The sequence below is a fragment of the Poromitra crassiceps genome (genome assembly GCF_964638095.1).
Source record: "Poromitra crassiceps genome assembly, chromosome: 14".
In the NCBI taxonomy this organism is placed as follows: domain Eukaryota; kingdom Metazoa; phylum Chordata; class Actinopteri; order Beryciformes; family Melamphaidae; genus Poromitra; species Poromitra crassiceps.
In genome coordinates, this window is record NC_139633.1 from 10,058,659 (window position 1) to 10,079,362 (window position 20,704).

Consider the following 20,704-nt stretch of genomic DNA (forward strand, 5'->3'; position numbering starts at 1 on the left):
GCTCGGGGCGACCTTTAAAAAATCCCCAGCCCCGGGGCCCATGTTACTATTAATCCGGCCCCTTGGTGCCATGGACAAGTGTGAGTGTAAATACAAGCCTGATTTGCTCTAATGTTTACAATATACAAATGTAAACACACCTTTTATGGTGGAGAGCTCCTCTAGTGGTGGGAAACTAAATTAAAACTAGTTAAAAAATTACACCCAGCCAGGTGCTGAAGTATGCGGTGCTACAAACGGACACAATCAGATTGCAGACATGGTTGTCCTCTCAATCCGCATAAAGTTGCTGTATCCAGATTGAGAGGACACATTGCATTTACACTTGTGTTCAATGTGTACACAATGCATCCCTGACCACCTCCGGAGGTGGTTTGCCGGATCAGATTGCAATCCTCCTTCAATGCGTTTTGGGGGTGTTTACACCTGTACTTTCAAGATTCAAGATTCAAGATTCAATCAATTTATTGCCATGTCAACAAAGTTGATAGGAATTTGTCTTGGTTCGCTCTCAGACAAAAAAGACAAGACAGTGCAGCAGCACACCATATACAAACAATAACGCAAGAACAAAATAACATTCAGGAACAGTATCCAGCAGCATCGTATTCAGCAGTAGTGCATACAGTTTAAAGTGCAATAGGTCAGACATAATCAATGGATCAGCGCAAGTTCAGATGTCTAATGGCAAGGAGGTAGGTGCTATCTCTGAAGCGAGATGTTTTGCTCTTAATGCTTCTGTATCTCCTGCCTGATGGGAGGATATTAAAGAGGCAGTGTGCCGGATGAGAGTTGTCTGCTATGATTTTTTTCGCCTTCCTGATAATTCTTGTGGAAAAGAGTGATGTGAGGGGAAACTACAGCCGATGATTTTTGATGCTCGGCGTACTACTCTTTCCAGCCAAGTCTTGTCCTGAGTGGTTGTGTGACCAAACCAGACAAGCATAGAGAAAGTAAGAATACTCTTAATAGCAGACCTGTAGAAGTGGGTCATTGCAGCTTGACTGACCCTGAACTTTTTGAGCTGCCGCAGGAAATAGAGTCGCTGGTGGGATTTGCTGATCATGAGACTGGTGTTGAGATCCCATGAAAGGGATTCATGGATGGTGGTCCCGAGGAACCGGAAGGAGGTGACCCTTTCAAGTGATAAAACATGATCTGATTGCAATCTGATCACAGAAAACGCATGTTAGCGCCAGGTGTAAATGGCCTCGGGCACCTTTGGTTTTGAGCCTGGTGCGGGGAACAACCAAGAGGCCCTGGTCAGCAGACCTCAGTGACCTGCTGGGAACATGTGAGTGGAGCAGGTCACACTTTACCGTTTACACCTGGCATTAACATGCGTTTTCTGTGATCAGATTCCAATCGGACAGTGCTTGACCACATTAGCCTGATTTACACCTGGCATTAACATGTGTTTTGGGTGATCAGATTGCATTCCGATTGCAATCTGATCTGTGCTGAGCTGTGCAGACTTGTGTAGGTTCTATCATTGTTGTTTGTATGGCCTTTGTATGGCAGGCTGTTAGAGGCTTTACAGGACAGTTTACAGCTTTACAGTTAATCTATAATTCCCCCCCCCCCCCCCCCCCCCGATTTTTTATCCCATTTTTATCCCCCGTTAGTGCTAATTTTAATTTATTTATTCTGGTTGCTGCTCCACCCTCTGCCGATCTGGGGAGAGCCGAAAACTGGCTCCATGCTTCCTCCGAGACATGGGCAGTTAGCCAGCCGCTTCTTTTCACCTGACAGGGGAAGCTTCACCGGTAGGACATAGCACGTGGGAGGATCACGCTATTCCAACCAGTTCCCCTCCCTCTGAACAGGTGCCCTTAAAGACCAGAGGAGGAACCACATCAGCAACCAGGATATTGCATGTTTTGGTGAAGGTGAAGGAAACCCCCGGGAAGCACGGGGAGAACATGCAAACTCCATACAGAAAGGCCCTTTTTGACGACCCCACCCGGGCGGTGGGCACTCGAGGACATGCGGACTACAGTTAATCTATAATTAACAACAGCACAAATGTGTTTTCAGTTTTTATTGATTTGATGTCCCTGTCATTTAAATCACATGTACACAGTTGTATTATACAAAGCAGTTTTGCATTAGTGGAAAAAACAATCAAGATTTATTGCATTATTGTGAAAGAATCACACATTACTCTTATTGTGAAAGAATCACACATTACTCTCAATCACTGCTTCCCAAATTGGGTTTTATGGACCCCCAAAGGTCCCCCAAACGTTTCCAGGCAGTTCTGTGCAAATTGGGGTATAATTCAATTTCTTTACTGTAGGTTTTCAAAGTGGGAGGCGGGCCTCCCCAGGGACGATCCAAGCAGTTTCAGGGGAGGCTCAGTGAATGGAAGTTATCAAAAGGAGATCACATAGAATAGAATAGAATAGAATAAACTTTATTGTCCAGCCAAGGCAGTAAATTTGTCATTGGTCTCACCCAGTTATATAAAACAAGCATGTTTACAAAATAGGAACATCAAGACATCACATCACATAAATCAGTCATACGCATGTGTTTAGCCTAGTAGCCTACCTACACTCCCTACACACTACCTACACTCCCTACACACTACCTACACACTCCCTACACACTACCTACACACACCCTACACTCAGTCATACTCATGTGTTTAGCCTAGTAGCCTACCTAGTACCTACACTCCCTACACACTACACACTACCTACACACTACTACACACTACCTACACTCCCATATCTGCATGACTGTAGTTGATTGAATGAATGAATGATTTTATTCTGGATAATGTATGACACTCTCTTGCGTTTCAGCCGCTCCACAAAGGGAGGTCGGTGTTCTCAGAACAGGACAGTATAACAAGAGTTCAATGGGTAAACCCAAAGAGGATCCTGGAGCACTCGATTTACTGGAAAATTATTTTAATAAAGGTGCAGTGACTAACGTTTCAACGCACACAGCATCTTCATCAGAGTCAAACAGTGTTTTTTGGTTAATCAAGCAAGTTCACTTTGCGTTTCTCATTCACCTAACGATGACAGCACTATCATACAGTTTGTAGATCAGCACCAAGTAGGAACAATGCAGGTGACAAGCTGTCATTGTAAGGTTACCAATGTGTTCTCGTTCTCGTTCGCTTGGTTTCACGCTTTTAATTTGAAGGCCGAAACGGGAAATGGTTTGACACTGGTCTGTCAATTCTATCATTTCACACGTACCATGTCCTTTCTTCGCCTTCAAATTAAAAGTGTAAAAACAATTAAACATTCACATGTGAAGCCTCGACCTGTTTGGATTATAATAACGTTAGAGAAAACAGCCATCAGCCATGCAGTTTTATACTAATTTATTGCCAAATGCTTTGGCTAGATGTGTTGGCTCCGCCTCCCATCTGTAGCTCTCAGGCTGGATATATCCGATCAAAATAAAGCACGTATTCGGTCATTTCCCCACTTCCGTGTCCCCAGTGCAGTCGCTGAATAGCTCCGGCTGGAAAACAAACTAGTCAAATCCTAGACTAGTCAAATCCTAGCTAGCTAACGCTAGCTGCTGAGCAGAAATGGAAATTGGACACGATATTTTAGTTCATTTATTTTTGTGCACGTGTGTGTCGTGATTAGTCAAATACCATCAAACTTCCTTCCAGTGTAAAGCGTTTTTCTTTTCTTTTCTTTGGAAGATGACAGCTTCCTCTGTCCACATTTTGAATTCCTCTCTAGTCTCTCTACTCTAGAACATTCAAAGATTGTGGAAGAGATAGACTGACTTGTTCCATATCATTTGGTTTGCATAAATAACTAGCTAGCTACCAACAGGGTGCATTATACTGATATTCAGCAATAAATTAAAACACAACTTAAATACAAAACCATTAGGTTTATAATACAAATCATACAAACAATAGATTTATTATTTTGTGAAAATACCTAAGAGACAATGGTTGCTTCATGCAAAATTATACATTTATCATAGATCACATTTACACTCATCACCCTGATTCATGAAAATAATATTTAGCCTTAGTGAGGAATTCTCTCTTGTGCTTTAGCCACTCTTTGCCTTATTAGGCTGAACGGTAGAGTTTCCTTCATGAATCAGCATCTGTTCATTGCACTCAGAAGAACAAATACAACAATTACATTGTTAATCAGCTATTCTACAGGTTTATAACCATCATTTTCCGAACCCTAACAAAAATATGCTGTGTACCCGATCCAGAGTGATTATGTTGAATATATGAACATGTAAACCATTCATGAATGTTTTTCAGTGGCTCAGCACAGGACACACCCACAATAGTGCTGCAACTAACCGTTATTTTCTTGATTAGTCGATTTGGTCTATAAAATGTCACAAAATGGTGAAAAAATGTCAATCACTTTTTCCCCAGAGCTCAAATGTCCTCTTTTGTCCTGACCAACAGTCCACAACCCAAAGAGAATCAATTTGCTGTCATAGAAGACTAAAGAAAATATTCACATTTAAGAAGCTGGAAGGAGAGAAATTTAGTATTTCGATTTTTCGATTAATCGACGAATCATTGTAGTTCTAATCCACAAGTAGGAAGAGTTCTTATGCGAGTTGAAACCTTGGACTTGCCGCCGTCACACGGGGTCTTTTTCACATGGCAGTGCAGATTTTGGGAGAGCTGGTGTCTGCATTTGCCTTCTGCCGCATGTTTTCTGATTGATTAAAAGGAAAGAATAAGTCACCTCTGTAACAGTACACATTCTCCAAGCTGCTATTCCACAGCAGCAGCAATAATCGTGCGTTCCTTTATCGCAAAATAACTGGGATGTGGAGGCTAAATGACGTCACATCCGTTTTGATAGCATTCCATTTGCAGAAAAGTTGAGCTGGGAAGTTCACTGTTCACTGGCCAGATCCACTCGCTAGCCAGGCTAGCCATTGTTAGCAATAACAGTTGATAACATGGCATTTCGTGGCATTTTGCGCATACAAACACTGCAGCCTCATGTCCACACAGATAGAAGTAGGCCGTGCTGTGTGTACAGCTGATTTAATGAGACACAAACAAGACAGAAGTGCTAAATAGCATTTATACGATTATAACTACTGTTGTTGTGCGGAGCAGCCATCTTGGATTTTTTACGTCGGGGCTGCTGAGGCTCCTACGAGTTTGAAATGGGAAATACCAGCTCTAGTGACGTCACGTCCCAGCTCATGAACTTTGAACCGGTAAGATTACCAGTTCCCAGTTATAAAGGAATGCACGATAATACCAAGCTGCTATTCCACAGCAGCAGTAATACCATACCTGCCAACACCCCCGATTGACGCTGGAGTCTCCCTATGTTCAACCCTTCCTCCCGCTGTGCTCCCGATTGGTGATTTCTCCCGCTAATCTCCTGAGTTCATAGTGATACAACTCAAAAGGTTGTTTCACAGTTTCTGTAATATATCCAGACTGTAGGATATGTGTCGCGGGACCTGGCACCTGCCTGGCGTGCCGTGCGTCACTACTGCGCTCGCTCAAGCTCTCGGGTGACAATGACGACTGCCATGATGTGTACAGTCAATGGGCTCCATGATGTGTACAGTCAATGGGCTCCATGATGTGTACAGTCAATGGGCTCCATGATGTGTACAGTCAATGGGCTCCATGATGTGTACAGTCAATGGGCTCCACTCGCTTTGCCACTTAAGGATGAAACAGGCCCCAAGAAGAAGAAAAACTCGTCCACATTTCAGTCCACTTGGTGGGACACCTTCCTGTTTCCTGTTTCTAACCGCTAGCCACATCAGCCAACACCATGCCTTTTGCAAGTTGTTTTAGTTGTTTTACATGTTGACTTTTGATCACATCTTTTGTAAATTATGTATGTTTATTTCATTTCATTATTCATTTTACTGTGAGCTATGAATTTTACACTATTTAAAAGTCATTTACTTTACATCCTTGCAATTATTCTATTCATTTGTGGTGTGGTGTAGTAGGGTTATATGGGGCCATTCACCGATACCCTAGAAAATCTCTCTCTCTTTTTCACAGCCCAATGTTGGCAGGTATGTAGGCACCATGCAGGAGGTGGCCACCAGATGGCACTATGCACTGCAGGAGGTGGCCAAGTTCAACAGGAACTCAGACAAGCACTTTTTTTGACACTGGTTTTCAACATTGTCATATCGACATCTATTTAAAGCCCCTGGAAACCCAAATCCACAATGGCCTTCTGACTTTGTAATTTAGGGTCTTATTTGCACAATAGTAAGGATCTAAAAGTATTGGACATTATTTCAATCCAAATCCTAAATTTTGGCATTTAAGTTTTTGTTCTGATCTTGATGTTGGGTTTGAAATGGGCATGCTTATGCTCCAGAATTATTACACAATAACAATTATTACACAATAACTTCCGCGAACCAATCAGGCTGAAGTGCCTCTACCCTGAACCAATCAGGCTGAAGTGCCTCTACCCTGAACCAATCAGGCTGAAGTGCCTCTACCCTGCAAATTCAAAAAGTGCATCAGAATGTACAGTATCAAATTGTGCAGTACTGTGGGGGGAGGGGAGGGGGGAGAGAGCACTGGGAGCAGACACACCTCCACAGTTTCAGAGCAGAGAATACTTAGTTTTTCATGATTTTGAAACCTAATTGTATATGCTTGGCGACATTTTTGATCGTTCAAATTTGGCTGGGTGGTTAATAATTTTTGTGTGTGTGGTGGGACAGACTCTAAAAACACATTGATTTTTGGTTTCCAGTTGGCTTTAATGTCAAAGTATTTGCTGGGTATCTTCTGTCACTGTATGAAGGCTACATTTGAAAACTGATACATCAAGCATGACTTTAAAGAACCATTTCCATACTCCAAAAGAATACAGCACACAACACAGTACACATACACAACACACAGTGCAGTTTGATGGCCTCACCTGCTAAGTCTGTCCGTGAGATCTCCACCAGCCCCTCATACAGGCCTTTCACAGGGTTGTCCCCCGCCATCATCACTCCATGGAGCCAGATTAACAGCATGCGGTGACCATGCTCTTTGAAGCTTTTCGTACCTGGTGGAGTCAGAAGAGAGAATCTGTTCATGTTCTCTGTTGCACCAGGCAGCTTATTGAGAACACATTGAGAACACATTGAGAACACATTGATTCTCTTTGACCATAATGACCTGGCAGAATCAATGCATCACATTGCCTTTGCATGAGGGGGAAAAAAGGCAGGTGGGAATTCACAAGCTCATAGATGGATCACAAGCTCATACTGTAATTTGTGCCTTGAAAGTCACGTTAAGGTTAAGGTTAGGTTAAGTTAAGGTTACACTAGGCAGGAAGTTAAGGTTACATTAGGCAGGATTTATGCAAAATCACATGCATTTTCACTCTAATTTACAAAGTGGGACTGTCGTGAGACTCCTCCCATGCCCAGTATTTTGGATACTCTTGATTCGCTGTATTTATACAGTGAATTCTGATGGCAGGTATGTACCTTTCTCCAGCCACAACAAAAGAGTAATGAAAACAAAACTTAAGAGTGAAACCAAACTATCTCCTAATTTAACAGCAGGGGGCGACCTCAGGCTATGTCAGTGTTACATCATCCCCTCTCTCATCCCTGTGTATAAAGCATCACAGAGCAGGTGGCTTGGTAAACATGAGTGTGCTGTGTTGTGTGTGTGTGTGTTTGTGTGTGTGTGTGTGTGTGTGTGTGTGTGTGTGTGTGTGTGTGTGTGTGTGTGTGTGTGTGTGTGTGTGTGTGTGTGTGTGTGTGTGTGTGTGTTGTGTGCACTTCACTGCTAACCTGACATTGCAAGATGCTTAGTTATACAGAACCATCTGGAACTCGTCCTTGGAAAACCCGTTTCGAAAAGGGTAGGCGCGTTCAAAGAATACCCGGCAGGTGATTGGATGAACCATCTGTCTATCACCATCTACCACGGGCTTGCTTCTCGCTGTCATCACATCTATATCATCGCCCGTAGCTGCCTCTGGATGCTGATTGGTCGAGCCCACTGCTGGGACAGAGTTAAACCAATAGCGTGAAGCACGACAAGATGGATTTCTCGTGCGATCGTGATCTCGCGAATCCAGCAAACTATATTAATGACTTCTGGTGCAACGTTGCTTTGAATCCAGGTAACTGATGTCATATGGACAATTTCTGGGTGCAACATTGCTTTGCGCAGCTTTAAATGATGGGACTCCGGCCTGGTATTGTGTTGTGTGTAAGGTATCGGTAGCTGGCACTATGCCAAATTGCACAAAATTCGGCGTTGAACTCCATCATGTCTCCCTAAGCGCATTCCCCAAGTTTAAAGTGGATCAGACAAATGGTTCCCAAGATAAACCGCTTTTTGTGTTTGCCAGTAGGTGGTGCTATGCCGAGTCTGTGTGTGTATGGCGGGTGGGGGTCTGTCTGTGTGGGGGGGTGGCATGGTATCGTCACGAGACACAAGACGTGACGCAAAACGTGACTGACTGACAGACGGACAGACAGACAGACAGAGAGACGCCGCTACCCCCCCGTCCACCTAGGCTATTTTATTATAGAATGATGTGTATTCAAATGTCTTTATAACTAAGCGGTCAGTGCGACTCACCTGTCCACTGTTGTTCTATAGCTCGAATGTGCGCATCGGTGAAGCCCCAGGGTTGTGCGAGAATCTTCCATTCCCCACGGCATAGGTGCTTAGTGGCCAGGCTCCACAGCACAGAGCGCAGGTGCTGTGTCTCCAGCTGGTGGTCCTGCTTGAAGCTAAGCTGTCTCCCCACCCAGGAATCCTGCTCGCCGCCCAGGTGATCCTGGAACCAATACAAACATCTTTCAATGTATTTTTTTCTATTTTTAGCTGTGCCAACAGAGTTAAAAATATGTCTTCGCCCCGTTTGTCTGCAGGATATCTCAAAAAGTTATGAATGGATTTGCAGGAAAATGGCAGAAAAGCAGGTCATGGGCCAACTTAGCACTGATTAACTTTCCACGCCCACGAGCCAAAACGGGGTGTGGTCATGGGCTTAGCCAATCACAACAAGGCGCCTAAGCTACAAATGAATTCATGTAACACCGTGAAACTTTGTAGAAAGGATGGCGGCGGAGGTGTGCACTCTACCTGTGCTGCTTTCCTAAAACGATGATGGTTATAAATACAGTCTGCTTGTGTGACAATGCAAAAGAGAATATGAGGTCCGCAAACTCACCTTCTCCCATTTGTAAAAGCGGTCTGCTTTGATGATCATGTCTACCAAGATGACATGGCTGCCTCTTGCTGCCACCTCCAGGCACGTTTTCCCCTGCTGTATAATATGCAGCATACAATTTACTCCATGCATTGATATTGTGATGTATATACTGTATATATATACCGTGTATATATATACATACACACACACACACCGGTATATATATATATATATATATATATATATATATATATAATGTATATACACACACACACACCGGTATATATATATATATATATATATATATATATATATATATATATATATATATATATATATATATATATATATATATATATATGTATATATATATATATATTAGGGGTGGGAATCACCAGATGCCCACGATACGATACGACAGTTGCCGGCATCTTTAAGGTTAACTTCTTTAACTTATACGCAATACTAGAAGAGGTAAGGAGAAGAGAAGAGACTGAGCCAGACTGAATCACATGTGTCCCAACCACAACCAGTTGGGTCCGGCCAAGATATCTAGAGAGAAGTAACTTTTGTTGTCTGAAAATATCCTATCCTCATAACGTCATCAGGTTGATTGTATTTACTATATGAAGTTTTGCATCAGTCTAAAAAGGTGGTAAATGTTATTTCTGAACACATTGCCACTTGCTGAGTAAGAGCTAATATACTATGACAAATAAGTCAAAAGTCTTTCTGAAAGGCAGGATTATATTTTACAACTGAAAAGTGTAACTGACTCATAACTCTATAAATCTATTGTTGGATAGGTATCAAAAACTACCGGCTGAATTCACCAAAATTAATCAATTTATGGATTTCTCACCTATTGCTTCTCTCTGTATTTGGAAGCTTGTAATTCAGAACTGTAAAGAGATGTCACTTTGGTTTTCTCTGAATATCTACAATAAACACTACAGAGTAATACTGCACATTTCCTGTTATTCAGAGCATCCAACCCCAAGTTGCAGGCCTCATGTGACACTTGCCTCCTCGATCTAGATTGTCTGCAGTGTGGCATTCTACCTTGGGGAGGCGCTGCTGCTGCCTCTGCACTGTACCTTGTCCGTCAGATTGAGGTTCACTCCGGCGATGAGGATCATCTCGGCCGTCTCCTGGCAGCCATGCTCTGCTGCCATGTGCAACGCAGTCTGCTGTCTCTGTGTGAACGCAGCTTTTAAAGACACAAACAAAGAAAGGAAAACAACAAAAAGCATGTGCCAGTATTGGAAGTTTTACGGTACTTGCAACACAGTACTGTACTACAAACTATTACATGATCGAAAACAAATACATTTGATCAAAAAAATGGTCTGTGTTTTGAATGTCTGGGGTCACTACATGTCGGGTTTTGTGACGTCAAAGTACGGTCACAAGCCAAAAAAGGTTGTGAACCACTGGCTTAATATAATGTAAAATAATTGGTTCATGTAAACTTTGTCCAATAATGTGTAGCAGTGATTTTGAAACTTGTACTCACATTGTCAGACACATCCAGGTCACAGTCAGCATCTATAAGCAGACGTACAATCTCTGTGTGGAGGTTGATCACTGCGATGTGGAGAGGTGTGTTGTGTTGCTGTTAAAAACAATGTAGAAGCAAGACGTGTTTGAATGGCTTACCTTACAACAAACGGAAAAACTGTGAAGAGTTGTTTAGAGTTGGAGTTATCCTAATAATATTATGATGGGAGTGCCCACCAGCACAAAGGAAAGAGCATTAGAAAACTGACAGTAGGCCGAGGATGCATCCAACATGTTGTTCCTGGATGCATGCAACATGTTGTTCCTGGATGCATCCAACATGTTGCTGATTTTCAACCAGCTTTGTATCATTACAAAATTAGTAGATGATGGGTTTGTAAGATCATAGAGGATGTGTAGACAGACGATATCAGGACAGTACCATCTTTTTCCATGCTTTTCCAAACCCTTTTGTGCAAATTCCAAACTTGGTAATAATTACCAGATTCCTTTTTATTTTATTTTACCAGATAGACAGAGGAAGATAAGGGTGATATCTTGGCTAAGCACTGCTTCCATTTGGTCATGAAAGATCCACTGATTTAACTGACATAAGCAAACGCACTGTACAGAAACAAGTCAGTCACATGCTACTTACATTGTCTTCTATGACGTCTGTGTTGAGTCCCGCCTCCAGCAGCAAGCTCACCTCTCTATTAAAGCCATGCTGAGCGACGTAATGAAGAGCGTTCATATTCCTCTGCAGACATGAGCAAACAGGAGGTAGTCAAGCTCACACACCACCCAGTCACACACCACCCAGTCAAATACATTACTGTGCAACTTTAAAATAATCATAACATTGTACATTGTTATATATATATATATATATAGGACGAATCAGCATGACATCACTTGCCACCCAGAAATGCGGAACCCGTGGCAGTTAATAGTATGAGTTGTGCCAAACAAACGTTAATATCTCAAAAACTATACAACACATCGCTTATATTTCGGCATTCTGAGTGAGAGCAGAATTAACTCAAGAGTTTGATGTATAATATATACATGTCGTGTTAAAGTTGTGTGGACTGTCGCAGTTTTTTAAATGTAAACAGAGTTAGCCGGCTAGAATCAGACAGCAAGCCTCGCGCCACTTGGGCTCCATAGGGTTCCATTGCCGTTGCCACCCATTTTTGCTTTGTTTACAAAAATGCTGCTCGGCTGATCCCTCGTATATATACCGTACTTCATTTTGTGATTTTTCTTTTTTGCTTGCTCTCATCAGTTCAGACAGCACAATTGTGCATCTTGACATCCCAAAATCACCATATCTCAATATAATCCCAGTGACAGACGATAAACGATATGGCCCAGCCCCCTATCTGTCAATGTGTGTATTGCATGATAGACTCATGTAAATGAACAAGCCATACATACATGAGTTAGTGCGTTGACATTACAGCAGGACTCCAACAGCAGTTTGATACACTCATAGTGACCTCCATCAGCCGAAAAGTGCAATGCCGTCAGACCATCCTAACAAAAAGATCAACAAATGCTAATGGTAGGAACTCGATATAAGAGCAAAACATTTAAACCATTTAGTATATGTTTCACCATTTTCTTGACTTTACATTATGGCCGAAGTGGCTGCCGCAAACCGTTTCATTTCACTTCCTGATGACACCGGCCCGCAGACAGACTAATCATCAAGACCACACTCGCCGATACACTCTGCTTTCAAGCGAGACTACTCTGCGTTGGTCTCGTCTAATATTAGAGGTAAGATGTGAGGCATCGATATTAAATTTAGACTGTTTAATAACAATCGAAAATCTTGCTCGTAGCTGCTTTAAGATGTTTAACAAATGATTTCATGCTGGTGATTTACAGCTCCGCTCACAATATTCTTCTCATCAATGTCGACCCCAGTCTCCACAATCTTCTGCAGCACCGCTGTATGTCCGTGCTTCGCTGCTAGATGCATGGCAGTGTTGCCTTCCTGCAACCCAGGTATAAAAGATCACCACAGAAAGATCATCAGCTCTGATAATATCCTATAAATATATATACAGCAAAACATGCTATCAACTTACCAAGTCCAGAAAATAATGAATAGCCTAACTGATCAACTAGCATGCCATGTCCCAAAGCACAATACAAAAATGAACCTTCCCCCTTCTAACGGATCAACAAGCTACATTACAAAATGATGTAAGACAGTGTGCAGCGAAACAACAATGACAAGCAATGAATCAGTTTGTGTGTGTGTGTGTGTGTGTGTGTGTGTGTGTGTGTGTGTGTGTCTACCTTGTCCTTCAAACCATGTGTACAACCCATTCCAATTAGGAACTCCACCACCTCCAGTTGTCCGTGTTGGGCAGCCAGGTGAAACGCCGTCTTCCCAGACTGACCAGAGAGAAGTCATCAGGTTACACATATGAGCTACTACACACACAGTGAGTGTGTTAGACATAGGAGCTACTACACACACAGTGAGTGTGTTACACATAGGAGCTACTACACACACAGTGAGTGTGTTACACATAGGAGCTACTACACACACAGTGAGTGTTACACATAGGAGCTACTACACACTTTTTTACACACAGTTTTCAAAAGCCATTAATATATGACTGTGTTTATATTCCTGCTCAACTCAGTGACCAAGACAACTTTTTTTGAACGACTAGTCGACATCGACTCGACTTTATTGGTAGAAAGGAGTCATGCAAACCCTAATCTGTAACAGTGCAAAGGTACAGGAAGGGTTAATAAAGTGTTAATATTGAGCATGAGGATAACGAACGACACAGACAAAATGAAGTGTCTGAAATTGGATACGTATTTCTAAAATAGGTCAACTATCATCCATTTGCAGGGACTGGAAGGAAATCACTTACATGTAAAGGTACACTATGCAACTATTTCATTAAAAAACATTATATAGACTTATACATAAGTTTTCCCTCAAAACCATCACTGCTGATATTTGAGATGGCAGGCAGTTACCTTGTCTAATCAGGGAGTGGCCAGGTGATATTTGAGATGGCAGGCAGTTACCTTGTCCAATCAGGGAGTGGCCAGGTGATATTTGAGATGGCAGGCAGTTACCTTGTCCAATCAGGGAGTGGCCAGGTGATATTTGAGATGACAGGCAGTTACCTTGTCCAATCAGGGAGTGGCCAGGTGATATTTGAGATGTCAGGCAGTTACCTTGTCCAATCAGGGAGGGGCCAGGTGATATTTGAGATGACAGGCAGTTACCTTGTCCAATCAGGGAGTGGCCAGGTGATATTTGAGATGTCAGGCAGTTACCTTGTCCAATCAAGGAGGGGCTGGGTGATATTTGAGATGACAGGCAGTTACCTTGTCCAATCAGGGAGGGACCAGGTGATATTTGAGATGACAGGCAGTTAGTTACCTTGTCCAATCAGGGAGGGGCTGGGTGATATTTGAGATGACAGGCAGTTACCTTGTCCAATCAGGGAGGGGCCGGGTGATATTTGAGATGACAGGCAGTTACCTTGTCCTCTGTGTCGAGGGGGATGTTCTCCAGGTCCTCCAGAATGAACTCCAGCACTGTGATGTGGCCTCGCTGGGCAGCACAGTGCAGCATGCTCAGACCATTCTGTCACGCACGCACGCGCACGCGCACACGCACGTACGCACGCACGCACACGCACACACACACACACACACACACACACACACACACACACACACACACACCCTATATTTTGTATAATAATTCATCTCTCAGTCTAGATAGCCATGACTACTCTACCAGATAATATATATATACATATATAATACAGTAGGAGGAAATGTTACATGACTGAAAGCAAAGACAAACGCAAACAAACAAATGGTCATGTACCGAGGTACAGTATGGATGAATGGCATTTACTCCCTAGCCTAGACATATCACACAAGAAAACAGTAAAAATTGATTCAAAACTTTAGTAAACAAACTTTAGTTTGGCTAAGATTAGATCAAATATAAATACAAGTTAGATTTGTGAAATTGATTGTGATTGACATGCTGGGACACTGGAGTGAAACTATTTCATATATATTCTATAATTGAACTGTCAGGAGCTTGTCATGTCTTTGTGTTCTAGTCTTTGTCCTGTTATTTTGTAATGTTATAATATAATGTGTGATTCTTTCTGTGAGGTGACGTGAGGCAGGTCTCACCTTGTTTTGACAGTTGAGCTTTGCTCCACAGGCCACCAGGACCTGCAGGATCTTCAGGTGACCAAACCAGGATGCCAGGAGCAGGGCATTCATGCCAAACTGTCAAACACATTCAAAATATTGACTAAGCTCAGCTGGCCACCAGCATAACCAGCTTGACTGGTCTAGGCTATTGTTTTATTTCCTTCCCAGCAGGGTTATATTAATGTGTGTATTCACACTTCTATCCATGTGAGAACCAGTTTGATATTTAGAGCTTTTGGTTTTATATTGGTGCCATTTGAGTTTTGGATTGGTGCAGTTTGAGTTTCTGGTAGTGCTCGTTTCTATGTCTGGTCAGCCATGGATGCTGTCACTGCTCATGCTAACTATGCTAACTAGCCCTTTCTTCTGTTTATTCCAAGCCAACTGAAAACATCACGTCTCTTCATGTGCAGCAGATCAAGAGCTAGCAGACACCAGCTGGCAGATGGAAAAGCCTTCATGAACTGGATATGGAGCTTCTGCTTGAAATATCCGCTCTCCGGTGCTTCGAAACTGCCGAACGGGGTTTCACTAACATTATCGTAACTGTTATTTACTGTTACACTAACATTATCGTAACTGTTATTTGCTGTTACGCTAACATTATCGTAACTGTTATTTGCTGTTACACTAACATTATCGTAACTGTTATTTGCTGTTACACTAACATTATCGTAACTGTTATTTGCTGTTACACTAACATTATCGTAACTGTTATTTGCTGTTACACTCTACTTTGTATGAATTATTGCCCATCCTGATCCGCTACAAAATGGAATGCTACACCCTTCCACCAAGTTTCCAGTAGTTTTTCTGTAATCCTGCTAACAGACAAACGACACCAGAAACATAACCTCCTTGGCGGAGGTAATAACTATTGTGAGAAGCAGAACATACATTTATTGAAATGAAAATGTTGCAGATTATTACTTGAAGTAATATTAGTTGGATTAGAATATAATCAATGGAAAATGGTCATGCAGGTAGAAGGATTTGTGCGTACGCTGTCCTCCTCGTCCACCTGGCTGTCATGGTCCAGTAGGAGACGAAGAGCCTGTTCATTCCCAGCTCCAGCTGCCCAGTGCAGTGCCTTACGATCGACCTGGAACAGAGGAGTTAGGGTTAGGGTTAGGGTCCCAGCTCCAGCTGCCCAGTGCAGTGCCTTACGATCGACCTGGAACAGAGGAGTTAGGGTTAGGGTTAGGGTTAGGGTCCCAGCTCCAGCTGCCCAGTGCAGTGCCTTACGATCGACCTGGAACAGAGGAGTTAGGGTTAGGGTTAGGGTCCCAGCTCCAGCTGCCCAGTGCAGTGCCTTACGATCGACCTGGAACAGAGGAGGAGCTGTTGCTAGTTAAAGGCCCCATCTTGTTTTTAAGCCCATGGCACACCAATCAAACATTGGCAGTTGGATAATGTTTGATTGGTGTGCCATGGGCTAAACCATAGACATAGAGGGAAAAATCAGTATGTTTGATTTTTCATTAAGAGAAAGCACGACTACTAGTATCAATAGTGTTGTAAATGAGTATTCTATCAGTTTCACATTTTTTGCATCGATAATCAATGCTTTTGACAAACTTAGATGCAGTGAAATGTGCATGTTCACCCTACATCAGACTCACTTTATTTTTGGCCTTGACGTCCACGCCCTTCTTGATCAGCTCCTGCATTTTCCCTGTGTCGTTCCTCTTGGCCGCGTTGTGGAACTCCTTTTCTGACCAGAGCACTGTGGGGAATGAAGGACACAACAATGTGACCAGAGCACTGTGGGGAATGAAGGACACAACAATGTGACCAGAGCACTGTGGGGAATGAAGGACACAACAATGTGACCAGAGCACTGTGGGGAATGAAGGACACAACAATGTGACCAGAGCACTGTGGGGAATGAAGGACACAACAATGTGACCAGAGCACTGTGGGGAATGAAGGACACAACAATGTGACCAGAGCACTGTGGGGAATGAAGGACACAACAATGTGACCAGAGCACTGTGGGGAATGAAGGACACAACAATGTGACCAGAGCACTGTGGGGAATGAAGGACACAACAATGTGACCAGAGCACTGTGGGGAATGAAGGACACAACAATGTGACCAGAGCACTGTGGGGAATGAAGGACACAACAATGTGACCAGAGCACTGTGGGGAATGAAGGACACAACAATGTGACCAGAGCACTGTGGGGAATGAAGGACACAACAATGTGACCAGAGCACTGTGGGGAATGAAGGACACAACAATGTGACCAGAGCACTGTGGGGAATGAAGGACACAACAATGTGACCAGAGCACTGTGGGGAATGAAGGACACAACAAGGTCTGCTGTCAAAAAGGTGTCTAAATCTGCTCCTGACATCAGATTGGTAACAGCAGGAGATAGGAGCTGCCTACCCAGTTGATTTCTAATTATATTTTATTCTATGACGCCGTGGGTTTTTCCTCCTTCCTCCTCTATTTTTAAACTCACCAGCCACCACTGATATACTACTGTACATACTGTATAACTGCACCTCACTAGGGGTGGGACAAAATATCGATACTCACGGTATCGCGATATTTCCACTTGCGATACGTTATCGATACACTGGCACCAAGTATCGATATGTTTATTATTATTTTTTTTTATTTTTTTTTTAATAAACAGGCTAAAATATTATGCTGTGTGTGGTAGTTGAAACATAGTTTCAAGTTGACGTTTATTTATGTTTGTAGTTGAAACAAAAACATAAATACTGTAGGCTACATGAATGGAAATGTTTGATCATTAATATCTACTTTTAGAAATTATATAGGTAGGTAGGTTATATAGGTTTTCTTGTTTTAATAATAATAATAAAAAGACTTAATGTGTAACTTTTCCTCCGTGGTATCGAAAATGGTATGAGTGAGTGAGTGAACTCTGAGAGAGTTCATGTCAATTCTGCTAATAAATACATGATACCTGCTTCTTGCATTTTAGGGGTATTTTTTTCTCTTCAGTTACACAGATATCGTGATGTATCGTAGGTTAAATTTCTTCCAATATATCGATTATCGCAGAATCGCTGTATCGTGATAATATCGTTATCGAGGGCCAAGTATCGTGACCATATCGTATCGTGAGTTACTTCACGATTCCCACCCCTACACCTCATAGATGATCAAATATAACAAGAGTGGAGTTTTCCTATAGATTTTTGGTCACAGTCATACATTCAGGCGGCGTCTCATCATGACATGTGGTCAATGGGTCAGCATGGGGGAAATCCTCCCGTTCTTCCCAGCCAGCATAGTTAGCATTTAGCTGCTAGCCCAGCCCAGGCAGACAGGATCGGGGATTCAACCACCGCAGTAAACGCACATCTGAACAGACGTCTATGTACCTGCTGTTGAATCCCCAATCCTGTAGCGTATAGCCGCAGCACCGTCCTTTGGTGAGTCAGCCCATTGAAATATATGTTTTTTCCCCCTGCATCAGCCGTGGTATATATATATTTATAAAATGGCTCTCTCAAATCAAGCAATCTGATTGGTTCACGGCCATTGTATAAATCCAATAACCCACTCCAATAACCCATGGCCATGGGTTATTGGTTGCCATGGCAACTCTCTTACTAAAAGCCTTTGGTTACCTAAAAAAAAACAAATGGCGGAGACAGCTGTCAGATCCTTGTGAATCGATCTTCGCTTATAACTTTACTAATACTTCGCAGAAAATTATGTTTTGTACAAGAATAGATGCGGGCTAATGTCTTCTTTGCAAAAAAAAGGCTGTTAACCCCGCATTTAACCCCGCATTTAACCCCGTAACGTTAGTTGGTGTCGGGCTTTGCAGAAAGCACTCAGCTTCTCAGCAAGCGCTGAGAATGCAGCGCTGCGCTCGAGCTGCCTGTCGGGGTTTCCAGAAAGCTCTCAGCTTCTCAGCAAGCGCCAGGATTGGCCAATGTCAACTTCAGTCTCCAGAACGATCCAATCAAATCACCCGCACATCAATCTTCTTGCTAGAGGTCCCGCCTTACAGTAGTGTTTCAACTGACTCTATCAGAATACCATGCCAGTCGGACTTATAGTATTATTATTATATTTATATTATCATACTTGGAAACCGGCCGAGTGGGATAACAACTGATCAGCGGGATATATGCCACAACACACGCTGCTCGAGTGCTATATTGCTTAAATATACCACGCGGGCTCACTAGCCTCCCCTGCCCTGCATCTCGCCAAGCTGGCTGTGCAGCTTGCATACGCAGCTCGGCTGCTGCGTGGCCTCGCCTGTCATATTGGTGTGCACGTGTGTGTGTGTTGCTCACAAAATGTTATTGCCCTTAAGTTTACATGCATGTGGGTGTGTGTGTTTGTGTGTGTGCGCCCTTCTGACATCACTAATGACATCATCAGTCTTTTATGACATCACTGTGATGTCACAATGCCTCCTTGTGTGCGTGTGTGCCCTTCTTATGACATCACTGATGACATCATCAGTCTTGTGTTATGACATCATTGATGACATCATCAGTGATGTCACAATGCCTCCTGTGTGTGTGTGTGTGTGTGTGTGTGTGTGTGTGTGTGTGTGTGTGTGTGTGTGTGTGTGTGTGTGTGTGTGTGTGTGTGTGATATCACTTCCAGGACACAAAATTTAAACAAACATTGCCCATATGCTCCTTTTATAAATAGATAGGCTATAAATTAAATTATACAGCATGAAATATTTAGGAGGGAATATATACATCCAAGACCAGGTCTGTAACGTTACATTTGCCATACACAAGTCAACTTCAAATTAGCCTACCAGCTTTTTAAATGGAGTTTGACATAGCCTAATGCCCCCGATTCAAGAAAAAACGGTAGCATTTGTCAACCAGATGCTAATCCGAACAGTAGCCTGCCAGTGGCTGGCTAACGGCAAATAATACGTTATACAGTATAGGAAGATGAATGGGTGCATAACACGGACATCCTGCTGATGATACGATGACAGCTCGCTAGAGGAGCAGCTACAGAGAACAGTTAGGAGCAAACTATGCTGTTTAAACAGTTTAAGCACATAGCCTAGCCTACTTACAGATATCATCCTCAGACAGCAGGTCGTCCTCCATCTCTTCAGTGTTATGAAGGCGGCTCTGGCTCATTTCATTGTCTTATCCTATTTCATTACATTATCTCATTTAATTCTGGTGAGGTGAGGTTGTGCGTTGTGCTGGAAAGCTATTGTCAAGTCAAACAGAATAAAATAGGAAACAAAAAAGACGTCCGGTCACAGCTTCAAAATAAAACCTTTGTTGAGCATTTCTTTTAGTTGTAGGTCTACTGCTGAAAATATAAATTTAAGTCGCAGAGGCAATTGTCTCAACCATATGTAAAATAAATAAATAAATAAACAAATAAATACATCTCTGAAACACACACCTCCATCCCTCCCCTGCCTCCCTCTGGCAAAAAAAAATCCCACTTCCCAGGCAAGAGAAATTATTAAACAGGGGTAAATGTTTATGGAATTTGAGCCATATATTGGCATGAGATTCAACAGTTCTAAATGTGGCAATAAGATGAGAAAGTATAGGGCCATACCTGGGTCTACAGGTTTACAGGCCTAACCATCTCCTCCTCCAATGAACGCCATACCACCTGTGCTTCTTGGTTAAACCAGGTATAAAGAGCACAGAGTGTATGAGACCAAAAATAAATTTTAAATTCGGAAGGCCAAGGCCGCCAGAGGTTTTTGTCTTTGTAAATGCGTAATCACACCATAGGCAGAACTGAAGCTTGAGGCAGGCCGCAGGCTCAAGCTGAACTGACGCTTAACCGGTCACACCATGGACCTATCACACCAGGAGCAGT

General features: G+C 42.7%; 1 protein-coding gene across 2 annotated transcripts; it reads right to left on the bottom strand.

Moving 5' to 3' along the window:
- Positions 1-2,119: 2,119 nt before the first annotated feature.
- Positions 2,120-20,062, bottom strand: ankdd1a (ankyrin repeat and death domain containing 1A). 2 transcript variants are annotated; one of them, XM_083651189.1, is made up of 15 exons: positions 19,929-20,062; positions 16,499-16,602; positions 15,880-15,978; positions 14,853-14,951; positions 14,179-14,283; positions 12,963-13,061; positions 12,556-12,654; positions 12,090-12,188; positions 11,308-11,409; positions 10,666-10,764; positions 10,247-10,345; positions 9,168-9,260; positions 8,570-8,771; positions 6,897-7,028; positions 2,120-4,679 (listed from the first exon to the last, which is right to left on the bottom strand). In XM_083651189.1, the coding sequence occupies exons 1-15, from the start codon at positions 19,993-19,995 to the stop codon at positions 4,618-4,620; spliced, it is 1,560 nt and encodes a 519-aa protein (XP_083507315.1). In that variant the 5' UTR covers positions 19,996-20,062; the 3' UTR covers positions 2,120-4,617. The 2 variants fall into 2 exon arrangements, with proteins under 2 accessions (XP_083507315.1, XP_083507314.1); XM_083651188.1 differs by having other exon boundaries at positions 9,168-9,263.
- Positions 20,063-20,704: the final 642 nt, after the last annotated feature.

Coding starts and splice junctions, on each gene's coding strand:
- ankdd1a (XM_083651188.1), bottom strand. CDS start 19,995: ATGAGCCAGAGCCGCCTTCATAACACTGAAGAGATGGAGGACGACCTG. Junction 14,284..14,852: donor AGCTCAACTGTCAAAACAAG/GTGAGACCTGCC, acceptor CGTGCGTGACAG/AATGGTCTGAGCATGCTGCA. Junction 8,772..9,167: donor GCTTTTACAAATGGGAGAAG/GTGAGTTTGCGG, acceptor TATTGGTTCCAG/GATCACCTGGGCGGCGAGCA.